Raw genomic sequence first — 20,468 nt, 5'->3', positions numbered from 1 at the left:
GAAAGATGTAGATGCCTGATCACTGCACTGTACACCTGAAACTGAAGCTAAACAATAATGAATGTCAACTACAAGTTTATATATATATATATATATATATATATATATATATATATATATATATGCATACATACATACATATAAATATATATATATATATATACACACACATATACACTTACAAGAAGCGAAGTACAGCATTAGGAATAGAGACAGTGGAAATGTAATGGCTGTGTGCGATGTCAGAGGGATAGTGGATGGGGTGAGGGGCGTTGACACAGTGTGAGTATTACTTTGTTTTGTGCACCTGAAACTAATTTAAAAATAAATAAATAATAAAAATTTAAAAAAATACAAAAATAAAATCAATGAAACTAAGAGTGGGTTCTTTGAAAAGATAAATAAAATTGATAAACCTCTAACCAGACTCATCAAGAAAAAAAGAGAGAGGACTCAAATAAATAAAATCAGAAATGAAAGAGGAGATGTGACAACTGACACCACAGAAATACAAGATTATGAGAAAATATTACAAACAATTGTATGCCAACAATTTACACAATCTGGAAGAAATGAATAAATTCCTAAAAACATTCAAACTTCCAAGACTGAATCAAGAAGAAACAGAAAATCTGAACCAACTGATTACTTCTAATGAAATTGGTAATCAAAAAACTCCCAACAAACAAAGGTCCTGGACCAGATGGCCTCACAGGTGAATTTTACCAAACATTCAAAAAAGAATTAACACCAATCCTTCTCAAACTATTCTGAAAAATTCAAGAGGAGGGAAAGCTCCCAAGCTCATTTTACAAGGCCACCATTACCCTGATTCCAAAGCCACACAAAAAAATTACAAAAAAAGAAAATTAAAGACTGATATCCCTGATGAATATAGATGCAAAAATATTCAATAAAATATTAGCAAACCGAATTCAGCAATACATTAAAAAGATCATATGCTATAATCAAGTGGGATTTATTCTTCAGATGCAAAGTTGGTTTGTTATTTGCAAATCAGTTAACATGATACACCACATAAACAAAATGAAAGGTGAAAATCATATGATCATACCAATAGACGCAGAAAAAACATCTGACAAAATCCAGGATCCATTTATTATTAAAAACTTTCAGCAAAGTAGAAATAGAAGGAACATAATAAAAGCCATACACGAATATTGACAAACCCATAGCTAACATCATACTCAAGGGGAAAAAGCATTCTCCTTAAGATTATGAACAAGATAAAGATTTCCATTTTAACCACTTTTATTCAACAAAGCATTGGCAGTCCTAGCCACAGCAATCAGACAAGAAAAAAATAAATAAAAATAAAAGCCATCCAAATTGGGAAGAAAGAAGTAAAACTAACTGTCATTATTTACAGATGACATGATACCATGGTAGTATACTATATACAGGGGGTGCCAAAAATATATGCAAATTTTAAGAGATGTTATCTATGTATTACTTTTCGAAGTTGAATTGAATTACGGTAGCAATGTGCAGTGTGACATTCGCTCAAAAGATGGCATTAATCAAATGAATGCTAGCATCACCATGTGACAGCAGGACAGTCGAAGAAAATGGCAGAAGCACAGTTGTTGTTTGAGGAGTGCATTTTGAAGTGGTATTTGAAATTCGAGAACATTGTAGAAGTACAATGACAATGGAAGTGTAAGTATTCAACAGAACCTCCAACATGTGTAACAATTGCACACATTCGTGTTAAGTTTGAGATGCATGGTACTGTGTGTGGTGTGCACAAGGGAAGATCTGGGAGACCTCACACAGCAACAAGTCGTGCTTCTTCTGCTATGGTGTTGGAACAGTTTACGCTGATGGTAACCACTCTGAGCACCTCTTGTAATTGCGGAAGTCAAACGTGACTTGTATTCATCTATTGTTATTGGTATATATTAAATATTACAATTTTAAGACAGTTTTTTTCCTTTCTTAAAATGTGTACACACTTTTTTGGCACCCTCTGCAGAAAACCTGAATGATTCAACCAAAAACTATTAGAACTGATCAATGGATTCAGTAAAGTAGCAGGATACAAACTTAATATTCAGAATCAGTGGCCTTTTTATACACCAAAAATGAACTGTCAGAAGAAGAACTTAAGAAAACAAACCCATTTTAAATTGTATCAAAAAAAACAAAAAAAAAACCCACCCTAAAAATAAATTTAACCAAGGAGGTAAAAGACTTGTACTCAGAAAACGATAAGACACTGAACAAAGAAACTGAAGAAGATACAAACAAATGAAAGTATATACAGTGCTCATGGATAAGCATTATTAACATTGTCAAAATGTCCATATTACACATACTATCTATAGATTCAATGCAATCCTTATCAAAATGCCAATGGCATTTTTCACGGACCTGGAACAAATAATCTTACGTTTTATATGGAACCATAAAAGACCCTGTATAGCCAAAGCAATCTTGAGAAAAAAGAACAAAATTGGAGGTATCACACTACCTGATAATCAAACTATACTACAAGGCTATAGTAATTAAAACAGCAAGGTACTGACATAAAAATATACACAAATATCAATGGAACAGAATAGAGAGCCCAGAAATAAACCCATGCCTATATGGTCATTTATTCTAAGAATGAGGCAAGAACATATAGTCCATTCAATAGGTGGTATTGGGAAAACTGGACCGATACATGCAAAAAAAAAATGAAACTGGACCACCTTCTAACACCTTATACAAGAATAAACTCAAAATGGATTAAAGACCTAAATACAAGACACAAAACCATAAAACTCCTAGAAGAAAATATAGGCAGTAAACTCTCTGACATTGCTCCTAGTGATATATTTTTCTGATCCTCAGGTAAGGAAAACAAAAGAAAAAAATAAACAAATGGGACTACATCAAACTAAAACATTTTTGCACAGCAAAGGAAACCATCAACAAAATGAAAAGACAGCCTACCGAATGGGAGAAGGTATTCATCAATGATACATCTATTAAGGGATTAATAGCCAAAACTTTATGAGGAACTCATACAACTTAACACCAAAAAACCCAAACAATTCAATTTAAAAAATGGCCAGAGGACCTGAATAGACATTTTGCAAAAGGGGACATACAGATGACCAATAGACATGAAAAGGTGTCACTAATCATTCTTGTTCGATCAAAATAGCGGCATGAGGTGAGCCTCTGGAAATCTCCCCTGGAATTTACAACAAATCAAACAACTATAACTCCACAAAGGACTCCCTGCACAGCAGACAGGCAAGACGAAGAGTCTCACTACTGAATTCACCTAAAGGTGGGCAAATCACGGGAGCAGGGGAGGAGGGAAGGGAGAAGTACAGAGACTGAGCCAAGCAGGCACAGGACACAGACTTAGCTTAGTACTCCGATCTTGCTGCATCCCAGAACTACCGCAGCTGTGGGAGAGGGAAGAACTTGGACTGCTAGGGCTCCACTTATGGCCCACAGGGCTGAGGGGACAGCATATAACACGGCTGAACCCAACGCTCACGGAAGAGACCTCAGAGCAAAGACTGAGGGAAGAAGGCTGGAAACAGTGGATTAAGCTCTCACTGCCGAGCAGAGAATGGAAGCCTTAGGCCCTGAGACTAGCTACCCCTTTCTGACACTCCCAGAGCTCACCCCGCCCTCACCTGCCCAGTGCTAGAAGCAGAACAGTAGCAGTGTCAGATCAAAAGAACAGAATATTTGCAGTTCTGAGAACTGTGGTCTGCAGACACAGATTTGCAGCCCAACTAGTTCTGGCAAAGAGGAGGAGGCTGTGGAAGCAGGACCGGCTGTGGTGGTGGTCGCCGCCATTGCTCTGGGCCACCTCTCACAACCCACCCCGCCCCTGTCCCCACCTATCGGGAGGATCCCTGCAGGAGTAAACAGAACTGATGAAACACACGGGCTCTGAATCTGGTGCAGGAAAAGCTTTGGAATTTCAAAAGCTCTCCTCATCCCCACATGGACGCAGTGCCCTATGACCCAGGTGAACTGTTAACAGAGGAGAAGCCCGCCTTCCAGGGAATCCCCCCATTGTGTGAGAAGCTGGAATAGTGCAGAGAAAACATAACACTACAGTGTGAGAGAGAAAAACAGGCTGGGTTGGAGAGAAAATAAAACATTCTACCAACACGTACTGGAAAACAAAAGAAAGACCTCTTCCTATCAACCTGTTGCAGAAGCCACTCCTGTAGATGTCTAGGAGGAGAAATAATAAATCATTAATTGCCATGAATAACCAAGGCAACAAGACAGCTCAGAAAGAAAGTGAAAAGTCTCCAGAAAAGGAACTTAAAGATATGGAAATATGTGACTTAAATGACAGAGAATTCAAGATTGCTGTTCTGAAAAAACTCAACGAGATGCAAGAAAACACAGAAAGGCAGTTTAATGAACTCAGAAACACAATCAAAGAACAACACGAATATTTTACCAAAGAGATTGAAATTATAAAAAAGAACCAAATAGAATTTCTGGCGATTAAGAACTCAATAGAAGAAATGAAGAATGAAATAACCAGCTTAGGTAGTAGAGTTGACCAGACGGAGGAAAGAATCAGTGACATCGAAGATAGAAACCTGGAAATGAAATGGATGGAAGAAGAAAAAGACTTGAGACTTAAAAAAAAAGAGAAAGAATTCTACAAGAACTTTCCGACTCCATCAGAAAGAACAATAGAAGAATAATGGGCATAACAGAAGGAGAAGAAAGAGAGAAGGAAACAGAGAGTATATTCAAACAAATAGTTGATGAAAACTTCCCAAACTTGTGGACAGAACTGGATCCTCGAATCCAAGAAGCAAATAGAACACCTAATTATCTCAACCCCAACAGGCCTTCTCCAAGGCACATTGTATTGAAGCTGTCTAAAATCAACAACAAAGAAAGAATTGTCAACGCAGCCAGGAAAAAAAGACATAAACTACAAAGGAAAGCCCATTAGATTATCATCAGATTTCACAGCAGAAACTCTACAAGCCAGGAGGGAGTGGAATCAAATATTCAAACTATTGAAAGAGAGAAATTATGAGCCAAGAATAATATACCCAGCAAAGACATCCTTTAGATATGAAGGAGGAATAAAGACTTTTCCAGACATACAGAAGCTGAGGGAATTTTCTAATACACAACCTGCCTTAAAAGAAATACTAAAGGAGGCTATTCGACCACAACCAACAGGCACAATTTGTGGCAACCAAAACATAAAAAAGGGGAGAGAAGGCCTGAACCGGGATATGGGAATGGAGAAAGTAAGCGTGCTGAAGAAAATGGAATACTCTAAATATCAAACTTTCTTTTACATAAACTTAAGGGTAAACACTCAAAAAAAAAAAAAAATCCAGAACTGAAATATATACTGTAATAAAAGAAGAAACGGAGGGGATACCACCACACAGAAATAACAGATAACAACAAAAAGGCAAAGAAACAATGGAGACACAGCCTTACCAGAAAACTAAAGATAGAATGATAGTAAATCCTCACACATCAATAATCACCCTAATTGTAAATAGACTGAACTCACCAATAAGAAGGCACAGAGTAGCAGATTGGATCAGAAAACTAAACCCAACCATACGCTGTCTCCAAGAGACACATCTCAGCTACAAGGACAAGCATAGACTCAAAGTGAAAGGGTGGAAATTGACACTCCAAGCAAATGGTATCCAGAGAAAATCAGGTGTAGCTATACTGATATCAGATGAAACAGACTTCAGGGTAATAAAGGTAACAAGAGACAAAGATGGACATTTCATAATGGTAAAGGGGACTATACAACAAGAAGACATAACAGTCATCAATATTTATGACCCCAATCAAAGACCACCAAAATATACCAAGCAACTACTAACAGAACTAAAGGGAGAAATTGACCAAAACACAATTATACTAGGGGACCTAAATACGTCATTTACAGCTATGGATAATAAATAATGAAACAGCAGCCCGAAATGACACATTAGACGAAATGGACATAATTGACATTTATAGAGCACTTCATCCTAAAACATCAGACTATATATTTTTCTCTAGTGTACGTGAACATTCTCAAGGATAGACCATATATTGGGACATAAAACTAATCTAAGCAAATTTAAGAAGATTGAAATCATACCAAGCATATTCTCTGATCACAAGGCTTTGAAATTGGATATCAACTGCAAAAAGAAAGCAGGAAAAAGCACAAATACATGGAGATGAAACAACATACTTTTAAAGAACAACCGGGTCAAAGGAGAAATTAGAAGAGGGATCAAAAGATACATAGAAACAAATGACAATGAAAATACATCCTACCAAAATTTTTGGGATACAGCGAAAGCAGTTTTAAGAGGGAAATTTATATCATTACAGGCCTAGTACAAGAAACAAGAAAAATCCCAAATAAATAACCTCATGTTACACCTTAAAGAACTAGAAAAAGAAGAACAAATGAAACCCAAGATCAGCAGAAGAAAGGAAATAATAAAAATCAGAGCAGAACTAAATGAAATAGAGAACAAAAAGACAATAGAAAAAATTAATGTGACAAAGAGCTGGTTCTTTGAAAAGATTAACAAAATTGACAAACCCTTGGCTAGGCTCACTAAGATAAAAAGAGAAAAGACACTAATAAACAAAATCAGAAATGAAAAAGGGGAAGTTATCACGGATGCCACAGAAATACAAAGGACCATCCAAGAATACTATGAAAGACTATATGCCACCAAATTCAATAACCTAGAAGAAATGGATAAGTCTTAGAAACATATAGCCTTCCTAGGCTGAACCATGAAGAACTGGAAAATCGGAACAGACCGACCACCAGTAACGAAATTGAATCAGTAATCCAAAACTTTCCCAAAAGCAAAAGTCCGGGACCAGATTGCTTCACTAGTGAATTCTACCAAACCTTCAAAGAGGATCTAATACCAATCCTGCTCAAACTCTTCAAAAAAATTGAAGAAGAGACAGGACTCACTAACTCGTTTTATGAGGCCAAAATTACCCTGATACCAAAACCTGGTAAGGACAACACTAAAAAAGAAAACTACAGATCAATATCTCTGATGAATACAGATGCAAAAATCCTAAACAAAATTCTAGCAAATCGAATACAACAATGCATTAAAAAGATTATTCATCACGACCAAGGCTACAATCATCAAAACAGCATGGTATTGGCAGAAAAACAGACACGTAGACCAATGGAATAGAATTGAGAACTCAGAAATGAAACCACATATATATGGACAGATAATTTCTGACAAAGAAGCAAAAAACATGCAATGGAGGAAAGACAGCCTCTTCAATAAATGGTGCTGGCAGAATTGTACAGCCACGTGCAAAAGAATGAAACTGGAGTGCTATCTTTCACCACATACCAATATTAATTCAAAATGGATCAAAGACTTAAGCATAAGACCTGATACAATAAACTGCATAGAAGAAAACAGAAGTACTAAACTTATGGACCTTGGGTTCAAAGAGCGTTTTATGAATTTCACTCCAAAGGCAATGGAAGTAAAAGCTAAAATAAATGAATGGGATTATATCAAACTTAAAAGCTTCTGCACAGCAAAAGAAACCATTGACTAAATAAAGAGGCAACCAACTGAATGGGAGAAGATTTTTGCAAACAATGCCTCCGATAAGGGGCTAATATCCAAAGTATACAAGGAACTCATGAAACTCAACAACAAAAAAACAAACAACCCAATTGAAAAATGGGCAGAGGACCTGAAGAGACATTTCTCCATAAAGGACATACAAATGGCAAATAGACATATGAAAAAATGCTCAACATCAGTAATCATCAGAGAAATGCAAATCAAAACCACAATGAGATATCACCTCACCCCAGTCAGAATGGCTATCATCAACAAGACAAATAGTAACAAGTGTTGGAGAGGCTGTGGAGAAAAATGAACCCTCATACACTGTTGGTGGGAATGCAGACTGGTGCAGCCGTTATGGAAGGCAGTGTGGAGGTTCCTCAAAAGATTACGAATAGAATTATCATATGACCCAGCAATCCCTCTCCTGGGTATCTACCCAAAAACTCTGAAAACATTTATCCATAAAGACACGTGTGCTCCAATGTTCACTGCAGCTTTATTTACGGTGGCCAAGACATGGAAACAACCAAAATGTCCTTCGATAGATGAATGGTTAAAGAAGTAGTGGTATATATACACCATGGAATACTATTCAGTGGTAAGAAAAGATGATATAGGAACATTTGTGACAACATGGATGGATCTTGAGATTATAATGCTAAGCGAAATAAGTCAGACAGAAAAAGCAGAGAACCGTATGATTTCACTGATACATGGTATATAAACCAAAAACAACAAAAGAATAAGACAAACAAATGAGAAACAAAAACTCATAGACACAGACAATAGTTGAGTGGTTACCAGAGGGTAAGGAGGGAGAGGGTGGGAGATGAGGGTAAGGGGGATCAAATATATGGTGATGGAAGGAGAAGTGACTCTGGGTGGTGAACACACAATGGGATTTATAGATGATGTAATACAGAATTGTACACCTGAAATCTATGTAACTTTACTAACAATTGTCACCCTGATAAACTTTAATTTAAAAAAAAGAATAAAAGATGTCACTAACCATCAGGGAAATGCAAATAAAAACCACAATGAGATATCTCCTCACAGCTGTCAGTATGGCTATCATCAATAAATCAACAAATGACAAGTGTTGATGAGGATGCCTAGAAAAGGGGGGCCTGTTACACTGTTGGTGGGATTGCAAATTGATGCAGTCACTATGGAAAATGATTTGGAGTTTCCTCAAAAAATTAAGAATAGAACTACCTTATGACCCAGCCATTGCACTTCTGGTTATTTACCCGAAGAAATCCAAAGCACTAATTAAAAAAGATGTACAATGCACTCCTATGTTCATTGCAGCGCTGTTTACAACAGCCAAGATATGGAAACCACCAAAATGCCCATCAATACATGATTAGATAAAGAAATTGTAGTACCAAATAAAATGGTATATTACTTGGCCATAAAAAAGAATGAAATCTGAACATTTGCGACAGCTTGAATGGACCTAGAGTGTATAAGTGAAATAAGTCAGATTGAGAAAGACAAATATCATATGATCTCACTTATATGTGGAATCTAAAGAACAAAATAAATGAACAAATAAGACAAACAGATTCATAAATACATAGAGCAAGCTGATAGTTACTAGATGGGAAGGGGGTTGAGGCTGGGAGAGAAAGGTTGAAGCAATTAAGAAGTACAAATTGGTGCGGTTACAAAAGGGTCATGAGGATAGAAAATACAGTATGATTAATATAGTCAATCATATTGTAAAAATTATGTATAGTGTTTACCTGGAGGACCATTGCATAAATTATATAATTGTCTAGCCAATGTGCTGTAAACCTGAAACTAATATAAAATAATATTGAATGTCAACTATAATTTTAAAAAATAGTCGTGGGGATATAAAGTACAGCATAGAGAATATAGTCAACAATATCATAATAACTATGTACAGTGTCAGATAGGTAATAGACTTATTGTAGTTATCACTTTGTGAGGTATAAAAATGTCTAATCACTATGTTGTTTTGTACACCTGAAACTAACTTTTAAAATCCAAAAACAAAAATGTAAACTATTCTTTTAAGACATGTTAGTATGAATGGGAAGGAGAATGGTAGCGTATTTTGTAAAGGGGCATGAAAGGTAAAGAGAGTTTTTTGGTGTTAGTTTTTAGTTTTATTTAAAGAGGAAACAGACAAGCTATGATAGGTCAAGGGAAGGAGCCATGGATGGGGACACATAGGAGAGAAAGAAGGTGCCTGATGGGTTGGGCTAGAGAGGGTTCAGACCAGAGTTTTGGCTGGAAGAGTAGATACCTCTTTTCTGAGGGAAAAGAGGAGGGAAACACAGTGATATAGAGTAATTTGTAGTTTTGAGGGGATTTCTGCCTAATGATTTCTAGTCCCCATTTCTTCAGTGAAGTAGGAGACAAGTTCTTTGCTGAGAGCTCAGAGAACTGAGGTAAGGGGACTTGAGGATAAGAGTGAAAGTTTGAAATAGATACTGTGGGAAATGAGAGAATTTATCAGGGCCTGCTGATATCAAGGCTACTCTAAGTTCCCAACTTGACTGAAACAGTGACTCCTAGTTTCATCCCTCCCTTCCTTTCTTCCCTCTATTCATCCATTTATACATACAAATTACATCAATTTATCCATTCACCTAATAAATGTTGAGTAATACTATGTATTAGGCTCTGTGCTAGGCACCATGTCTACAATAAGCTATACCTTCTCCCCTTAAGGAACTTCCATTCCAGTGATACAGACAATTAATCAGACAGTTTTACTATTGGTGATAAGTGTTAGGAAAAGAAAATTATGGAATGCTACGGAGGCACATAAAACGCCGCACATATTAGAATTTGGGGGTCAGAAACAACTTCCATGGAAAGTGTAAGTAAGAATTAGTATAAGTAGAAATCAGTGAGGGAAAGATGGGAACTGGAAATAATGAGTGTTCCAACCAGAGGGAAAAATAAAAAATAATATCAAGTCGCCAGAGACAAAAAAAAAAAAAAAGCAAGATTCAGTTGAGGAAGGGGAAGTAGCTCAGTTGGCTAGAGCAAGCCTAGGGGAGGGTAATGTTAAAGAGAAAACCACAGGCTCCAAATGGTGTCACTTGCACTAAAGCTCATGATAGCAAACCTAGATTTAATACCCGACCTAATTGCTGTTTCAACCTCTTTCAGAAGCATAATCTCAATCAACCAGTCTGGAATTTTCTGGTCAACATCAATGAGGTAATCTGAATGGGAACCTGGAAGGTTTTCTCCATAAAAGACGGCCTCTCCTTTGTCTTGGAGGATGACAGTTTGGGTTGCTACCTGAATCTGCATCTCTCAGATTGCAACCCTTTGCTCAAATAAATATTATTGATTCCTTGTTACAGCCTAAAATTAGGTTTGGTTGACAGAGTTTTATGCTCAGAGTTTCTGCTGTGGGAGGGCGAGGGAGAAGGGGGTGCAGGGAATCTTAGGCGGAAGGACAGGCATGTATTACTTAGTCCTACCGGCAAGAGAGAAAACACCTTCTTCAAGGCAAAAAAATTCAGTTTAGATGGAATGTGGTTAATGATGGGGGTCACAAATTGGGGCTAAGATGGCCATTTGTAGGCGTACTCTATGCACAAAGAAATTCAGACACCTTGAACTTGTATCTAGAGAAAGTCCTGAAATATTCCAGTTCTCTTGGTAGCTCTATCTTTCCCAACAGTTGGGTTAATACTTCATATCAGCCCCCTACTCACGAGTCCATATCAGTGTCCTATGAATTGAATCAGCCCTATGGAGCCCATAAAGCCACGACCCCATGTCTCTAGTCTTACGCAGTCATGAACCAGATCCAAAGTATAGTCAGCCTGAGAGGGCTTGCCTGAGTGGTCAGTAGGATTTCCTCTGAGCATTTCTACCTCATCTCCCTAAAAGTTACATACACTCATAATTTTATGATATTGTACTTATTCCCATGTTTGTTCACTTTTACTCATTTTTCTTATAGTAGTGATCATTAAAGCCTTGTACACAAAAAAGACTTGAGCATTTTTTAAGGGGAATAGTAAAAAAGTCAATAGTTTAACGCCCGCTTCTCAGCCGGCCTGGGAAGACAGGTACTGGAGGGCTGGGCAGCTGTAACAGGAAAAGCAAAGTTATCTCAGTCCCTGGGCACATGTGGGAACCAGAACAAGTCTGTGCCTAGGGAATGAAACTTAATGATTAACAACCAGATATTTGGGGGTGCCTATTATATTTGAGGCACCTCAGGCCTCTGTTCAGACTCTCATTCAGAGACCCTGGACAGAGCAGTCCTTTCCAAGTTTTCTTTCTTATAGGTTTAATCTCTTTGGGACAATGATAACACCATTTACCTTGGCTCAGGACGCTACTCCTTGCATAGCCAGAAGTCTCAAAGAACGCCTCAGGGTGCGGCGGAAGTGTGCCTGAGCAGCTATCAATGTGGAACTTCCTATTATTCAAAATGCAACAGCTATTTCACAGACCACAAACCATGGGACTAAATACGAAGGGTCTACTTCCCCATCTCCCCAGGGTCCTGTCATGTCCCCTTGGGAAAACAGATGGCGCTGGATTCTCCAAGGCTAAGGAAAGCTCCCTAACTTGCCACCTCCCTGATACCAGGATGGAAGTACCTGCCATGTTTCCCCGAAAATAAGACCTAGCTGGACAATCAACTCTAATGCGTCTTTTGGAGCAAAAATTAATATAAGACCCGCTATTATATATTATGTTATGTTATATTATATTATATTACCCGATCTTATATTATAGTAAAATAAGACTAGGTCTTGTATTAATTTTTGCTCCAACAGACGCATTAGAGCTGATTGTCCGGCGACGTCTTATTTGCGGGGAAACGCGGTGTGGCCTGGAGACTATACTTCCAGGGTTGAGCCACATCCCACATCCCCTTTCCCACCTGACTGTGCCTTTGGTGCACAGTCATAAACAGACAATTTATGGAAAATACCTTGAATGCTGGTCTTCAAGAACAAAGGAGGCAGAAGTAGAAGTTCCAGAGCCAGACACCACTTCGACCCTCCAGAACACATGCTACTCTCCCGAGGTTTCCAGGAAGGCTGGAGCCAGGCAGGAACCAGGCTAGAAAGGAACCGAGGGCTCCAATGCTCTTGAGTTCCTGGCCCTGGGTAAGAGGGATATACTCTCTGACCTTTTCTCTCCACAGCAGTTCCTGGGTGGAGCCTGGAGCCCAGAAACAGGAAGCCCAGTAGATTTTTTTTTTTTTTTAAATCTGAGAGCACCACGAAAACAGAATGAATAGTTTTGTTTGAATGTGCATGTGTTCTATTTCTGGGGAGTGGATCTATAGCTTCTATTGGATTTTCAGAGGTCAGTACCCCGGCAGGAATCACCCTGATTAATCCAGAGGTTAAAATTAGCAGGTACCCACTCAAGCCTCAGGGGATTTCTGGCCTGAGTCAACTCTAATTCCGTGTTGGGTAAGTCTCTTTCAGAGCAGAAAGTCCGGGAAATCAGAGGTACAACCTCTGCTGCATTTCCAACTCTTTAATCCCCATCCTCAGACTCTTTTTCTTATGATAAATTACTGCTAAAACATTTACATTGGCCTATCCACCGAACAGTACTAGAAAACCAAGATTACTTGGCCCAAAAGAATGGATTCCCCACCCTTGTGGTCTAAGAAATTTCAGGCCCATTCCTCTTGAATCTAAATGAATTGTTTGCCCAACCAGGGCACTGTGGGGATCCATAAGGCAAGCTTTGGTCTCTGATAAAGCATGCTTGTAACTATTTCCGAATTGGGGACAATTCTGATCTTTGACATGGAGGTGACCAATAAAAACACTGCTCTCCTCAACCTATGACCCCCCCCCCCCCGCCCCATGGAAGTAGTCCCTTCCCCCAAAGGACCAGCATGGTGAAACTGGTTGGAAGCCTGGGCCCTCTGTAGTTACACAGGGTCATGGGAGCTCCTGGGGCCAAGGCAGCTGGACTGCTCTGGGGTGGGTGAGGAACTTGGGTTCTCAGGAGTCTGTCAGGAGCCTGGTGTCATGGGAGATACCTGGGGTACAGGAGCCAGCAAAAACCAGAGTAGGCCAGGGGTCTCAGTTCAAGGGAGCCACCTAGGGCTACATGAGTCAATCTGGTGCTAGGGTAAGCCAGTGCTGGGGTCAGTGAAGTCAGGTGCTCACTTCACTCTCCTTTTCTGATAGGGAAGGTGTCTCTGTCCACACTGAGCTGCCCAGACTTGGGAGAGGAGTGATGGGGTAATGTGAATCTGTCTTTCCTATCCTCTTCAATGCATTTTTTCTTATTTTTGTGCCTCTCCCAGGTGCTGTGCTCCCTCCCCTGGAATCCTCAGGTCCTGTGAAGGTATTTTTATGTGTGGATAGCTGTCCAGATTGATGTTTCTGGAAGGGGCAGGTGCTAGATATTCCGATACCACCATCCTGCTGATGTCAATCCTGGTCTCTTCTAAGACCGGATTTTTCTACACAGTCACTCATCCCCAAGACCCGTGTGTCCTTTGTGTGTGTTTTCACTAAAAGTAAGTGTGCATTCATTTGCCCAGTTTAACTGTGGAGTCAGTACCAACTACTTACATGAGACCAGAGCTGCTCACAGTTTGTCGGGGGCATGTGATGGGAGTTCCTCAAGCATACTTTCCATTCCTAGTGTCAACTTGATATGAATTTCATCTTAATATGCTAACATATTACATCAAAATAGAGTGTTTTATATAAAAATTACCCTTAATTTCCACAAAGTTGTTTTCCCAAAAATGCTTTGTAAATCTGTTTATACTAATTTGTATAGTTACTGACAACTGACAAGTGTTGAACTTCTACCAAGTTTCCTTTTTTTTTTTTGAGAAAGACTGACATTATAATGTCAGAGATTACAGTTGGTGGCATGAGTCTCGGGAAAATGGAGTAGACTTCTGGGTGTCTATCACCGCACGCTCACCAGCCATCCACCCTCACTCACCCAAGCCTGACCTGTGTCAGCAGAGGGCAGCAAAGAGTCAGGGAATCTGAGCCAAGGTATCAGTACGGCACTGCGGCCTGCCTGAGGGGGCAGGAGTAGTCTCCGCAGTGGCGCGGAGCTGGGACATTAACACTGAGGGCGGAGGGCAAGTGGAGAGACGATCCGCTCATGTGGCTCCCCAACTTCTTCCCGTGAGACTGCGACAGGGACTCCATCTATTTATGCTCGGCTCTTCACAAGTGATTAGAAGCCATTTTAAAGGAATTAATTAAAATAATAGCTAATGTTTACTGAGGACTTACTAAGAGGTAGTCTCTCTGCTATTTTATTATGAATTATCTTATTTAATACAATTCTGTGGACTAAGGAGTACGGTTATCTCCATTTCCCAGATGAGGAAGCTGAGGCATCAAACATTAAAGTCACCATGCCCAAGGCCAACCTTCTAGTCCATTGGAATTGATGGGAGTTTTACTGCTATGGGCACAAGGCTTGGGATACCCAGGGCTCCTCTGCTGTCCTTTCCTCTGTCCTCCTTTTAGATTTCAGAAGTTGTGAAACTGGGCTAGGACCAGCTCTGAGCTCTAGACGTCTGGATAAATGCCTAAACCCAATGAAAATTGCCGGAGCCAGGTATGGGACCATCCCCTCCACTGTCACCCCATATGCCTTGTAGTCACTCTAGTATAGCCCTTTAGAGGTACAAACTGCGTTCACATTTGCCCACAACAATCCATGACGTATTCAAGAGGAGGCAGTTTAATTCTAAATTTACAGGTGAAGAAACTATGAATCATAGACGTGAGATGACTTATAGTGGCAGACCCTACATTAGAACTACTCTGTGCTCTAATAGCCTCTTCAGCTTTAACCATTGTTGTCTTTGCTCTCTGCATGGTAACTGTTGCCTTATGTGCATATTTCTCCAACAGAGCATGGTTCATTTAAAGGCAGACAAATGTATTTTAACTGTATTTTCAACACATAATATATTGGGTGATACAAATATTGTTAATGACAAATGAGGAGCACTAGGGTTTTGGTCCTGGGCCCTCCACCATAGTCCTTGAGGCAGATCTTTGGGTGTGAGGTCAGTGTGTGGGGTCTGGTCACACCAGGCTCTATTCTCGGCACAGGAAAGGGGTAAACTTCCTTTTCAGAGTCCCCTTCCCCAAAGGACATGCTATGTGATTGGTGAGACCCAGAGAGAAAATGTGAGTGAAGGAGCGTAGAAACTGAAATTCACATTGGAGATGTGAGGTCTAATAATGATTCTGTCATCTGTGACCACTTAGAAGTGACTTGTAAAAACTGGGGGCAGTTTCAGGAAAGCCCAGCCATAGCCTCATAGTCGGCTGATGTAACAAGAAATGACGATCAGCAAAACCCAACCTTGTGAATGAACAAGAGGGGAACCAGTTATGTGCAATCCTAGGGACATTTTAACACTAATATAAATATTTCAGAGTAAGTTGGAAGAAGTATTCTACTAAAGCTGTCCAAAAATTTGGTCAAATTGTGTTTAAAATATATTAGTAGAGAAAGGCATCAAAATGTTCCTGTTCTTTTGGGGGGTTTTTTGGTTTGGTTTCTTTCTTTCTTTCTTTCTTTCTTTCTTTCTTTCTTTCTTTCTTTCTTTCTTTCTTTCTTTCTTTCTTTTTCAACTTGAAATTTAAAGTTCTTTCTTTCGTACTTCAATGTCATGCTTGGTTATCTTACAAAGAAAAAAATTAAATGATGAGTGAGTGTAAAAATCACATAAGAAAAGTGACTGCTATAGTTGCTTTTGCATAACATATTCTTGCTATGCCTACTTTTGCATAACGTATTCTAGTTTTAGGTGTTTTGAAAAAGAAATAACTATGAAAAAGCTATTTTTAAAATTAGATGAGTTGTAATAATACTGTCATACTTTAAAGCAACAACAGTTTCTCACTTTAAAATGACACAGATTTTCTCCTGGAAATGTACAAACATTCTATTTTTTATAAATTTTTCTCACCCCCATAGAGTTGCTGAATCTTCCCTCACATTCTGTTCTGCCATTGTACCAATCTCACAGAAGACTGAGTCCTGAAGTCCTGAGATCTCACCCCTTTTCTGCTCCCAATTTTCCTCTCCAAATAGAAAGAAGGAAATCCTGTGCACCATTCATAATTACTCAAGTTTTATTGCTCAGGACACTCATTCATTCATTCAACACATATTGAGGATTTGCTATGTACCAGGTACTATTCTAGTTGCTGAAATAGAGTAGTGAGCAAAACAATGTCCCTCTTCTTATAGTTCTTAGATTTTACTGTGGTAGGTCCTATGGGGAAAAAATATAATAAAGCAAGGTAGGGGTATAGAGAGTAAAAGATCAGGGAGTGATGTTTTATTGAGATGACAAATAAGTCATCTCTAATAGATAATATTGACTAAATCTTAAAAAAGAGATAGCTATGTGGATATCTAGGGGAAGAGCTTTTCTCTAGTACAAAGGCCTTGAAGTGGGAGTGTGCTTAGTTTATTCAGGAACAATGAGGTGGTTAGTGTGATAGACAGACTAGGAGAAAAGAACTAGCTGACATCAACAAGGAAGCCAAGAGCCGTCATGTAGGCCCTTGGAAAGGACTTTGCATTTAATTCTTCGTGATAGGGGAAACAACTGACAAACAGAGGAATAACATGACTGCATTTATGTGTTAAAAATATCACTCTAGTGGCCTGTGAAGAACAGATTATAGGGGACCAAGGTAGATTATAGGTGCAAGGAGACTAGTTAGGTAGCTGTTGTAACAGTGCAGGCAAGAGATGGTAGTGATGAAGGTTGATAAAGGTGATAAGAAGTAATCAGGTTTGGGGCATTTTCCAAGGAAGAGCCAAGAGAATTTGCTGATGAATGGGTATGGGATATGAGAAAGTAGAGTCAAAGATAATTGTAATTTTCTGGCATGAAAAACTTAGGGGCTACAGTTATATTTACTGAGATGAAGAAGACAGGTGGGGGCAGAGATAAAGAGTAGGGAAGCATGAGTTTGATTTGCCACATGTGAAGTTTTAGATGCCTGTTAAATATTCAAACAGAGAGACTCAGTAGGCCATTGGATATATAAGACTGGAATTCAGGAAAGACGTCAGAGTTGGAAATAAAATTGGGTATTTCTAACCAAGAGACTGAATGAGATCAACTAAGGAATTGGGATAAAGAAATGAGCAAGTCTAAGGACTAAACCCAAAGACTTTTCAATATTTACAGATGGGAGAAATTTCCAACATTGAGCAAAAGAGAATGAGAATCCTTGGGTAGGAGAGAACCAAGAGAGATTGGAGATCTGTGGACCAAAATGTCTCAAGAAAGAGGGAATAATTAACTAATAAATGTTGCTAATAAGCTTTATTTTTCAAAGGTAATTACTTTCTGTTTCAGCATAGCTTTTTCTTTTCAGTTTCTTTCTCCAGATGTCTTTGTGGGGTGCCCTCAGGGATTTTTACTGATCTCATTCCACTCCATCTAGGCCCTTTACCATCTCATGATAGCTTCTCTGCATATCTTCCCAGAAACCTTGGCTTGGTCATTTCTAGGACAAAGTGAAATTGCTTGAATTAGAGTGAAACATGTGCTCCAAAAACACCACTGGGTTGGTTTTAAAAAATCACTTCCTCCCCAAACTCATTCTGTTTGCTAAGAGTATCAGGAATCACAACCACAACATTTCAAAAGTGCTGTTTCTACCATTGTCACATTCATACAAATGGGCAATACCTCATAATGGAAAAATCACTGGATTTGAAGTCATAATATTTGGGTTCCTATCCTGGCTCTGCTAATAAAATGCTGTGTAACCTTGAGGAAAATACCTCTTTGGTTCTTAATTAAACTAGGTCAAGATTAATAAACAAGTGCCAACCTGTGAGCCAAGTTAGAAAAATAACTTTGTGCAATTATGGTTGTTTTCTGGAATCCATGATCACTCTTTTATTAGTTCTGCAATTTGTCTGCAGATTCCTTCAAATTTCCTATGTCAACAAAGAGATGATTAAGAATAATAGTAATTTGTTTCTCCTTTTCTATCCACATACATTTTATTTATTTATTTATTGATGTATGTATGTATGTATTTGTTTATTGTCTCATTGCTTTGGCCAAGAAAACAGTTAATTAATGAATAGTAGCAGTGACTAGAAAAGTCCTTTTCTTATTCCTGACTTTGATAGTATTCTTCTAAAGACTCAGCATTTAAATATGATGCTAGCTGTAATTTCTTACAAATTTTTAAAATTATGAATGAGCATTGAATTTTATAAAAAAATTTATTATACCTTCCAACAAAAATTTTATTATATGACCCAACAGAGTCTGATCATATGTTATTTTGCCTTTAATCAATGTGATGGATTACACTGATAAATTTTTATAATGTTGGCCCATTCTCACAATCCTGGGATAAGTGATATTTGGTCATGATGTGTTTTGAATACATTGATGGATTTGATTTGTTAATATTTCATTTAGAATCTTTGTAACTATGTTCATAAGTGATACTGGTCTATAATTTTATCTTTCTGTTTTTGCATGATTTTGGTATCAAGGTTCTTTTCAGCTGCATATATACACTCTCTTTTCTTCATGCATTGTGGGTTTCTACACAATTTCTCATTCACAGAAATTGTTATTTTAATTTTGAGCAAAGCTATCTAGTTTAATACATTTGAAAATATTTTGTTTATCATTACTGTGTTTTTCAAGTCAAATAAGGGAAATATCCATGTTGGAATCATTTCACCAATTAACAAGAAGTCCTTTTTTAAAGATTTCACCATTATTTAAATGAAGTCAGACGAGAGAAAGGATATAAAAACATATGATCAGACTCTCATTTCAGAAAAGATGAAGTAGGCACATTTTCCCCTATTTTTCCTACTAACTAAGGATAAAAATCCTGAACAATATGTATAAAACACAAAACATGAGAAGATTCTAAAAGGTGAAGAGAAGAAAGGCTATTTAGGGAATTCTAGATCTGAGGAATGGCATGGCAGTTAGTTCCTTGGATTTCCTTTTTGTTACTTATACATCCTGGGCTGCATGTTAGACAAGACTATAACCCAGAAATAAATCAAGACATTCTCAGGTGAATGAAAACTAACAGGATTTGTCACCAGCAGATCTATCCTAAAAGAATGGCTAAAGGAATATTCTGAAACAGAAAGAACCAATAAAAGAAGGAAACTTGGAAAATCAGGAATAAGGAAAAAGCTATGGAAAGAGTAAAAATATGGATAAATATAATAAACTATTCTTCTCTTGAGTTTTCTAAATTATTTTTGACAATTGAAGGAAAAGTTATAACGTTATTTGATTACCTGTAACATTACCTTCAATATATGTATATGATATATTTAAAACAAGTTATTAAGGAGGAATGGTAAAGGAATCTAGTACAGGTTGGTTTCTACACTTTAGATGAACTAGTAAAATGTCAACACCAGTAGAACATATGTTATGTATGTATAATGTAATGCCTAGAGCAGCCATTCAACAAATCTATTCAAAGAGGTACACTCAAGATACACTATAGATAAATCAAAATGGAATTATAAAAAAAATTCAAATAACCAACAGAATGGCCAGGAAAGTAAAAACAGAGGAACAACAACAACAACAAAAAACAGAACCAGACTTGAGCCTTAATATATCAATAATTCCATTATATAAATCAATGAAACGGAATAGATAACATCTATACCCAAAAATTATGATCAACTGACTTTTGACAAAGGTGCGAAAGCAATTCAATATAGGGAGGATAGTCTTTTTCAACTAATGGTGCTGTAAAATACGGATTATGGTAGTCTCTCACTCACAGGGTTATTATGAGAAATAAAAGAATGCATGTACTCCTGGCACTTAGCAAA

At 38.0% G+C, this 20,468-nt stretch overlaps 1 protein-coding gene across 1 annotated transcript in view; it reads right to left on the bottom strand.

The window, feature by feature from the left end:
- CD48 (CD48 molecule) overlaps positions 1 to 12,784 on the bottom strand; it is a 30,804-nt gene extending 18,020 nt beyond the window's left edge. Inside the window, exon 1 of the mRNA XM_019718151.2 lies at positions 12,568 to 12,784. Within this exon, the coding sequence (XP_019573710.2) occupies positions 12,568 to 12,649 (82 nt within the window). The 5' untranslated portion in view covers positions 12,650 to 12,784. The remainder of the gene's footprint in view (positions 1 to 12,567) is intronic.
- Positions 12,785 to 20,468: the final 7,684 nt, after the last annotated feature.

This window comes from Rhinolophus sinicus, linkage group LG17 (genome assembly GCF_036562045.2).
Source record: "Rhinolophus sinicus isolate RSC01 linkage group LG17, ASM3656204v1, whole genome shotgun sequence".
Lineage (NCBI taxonomy): Eukaryota > Metazoa > Chordata > Mammalia > Chiroptera > Rhinolophidae > Rhinolophus > Rhinolophus sinicus.
This window is presented reverse-complemented; position numbering and strand designations above follow the sequence as displayed.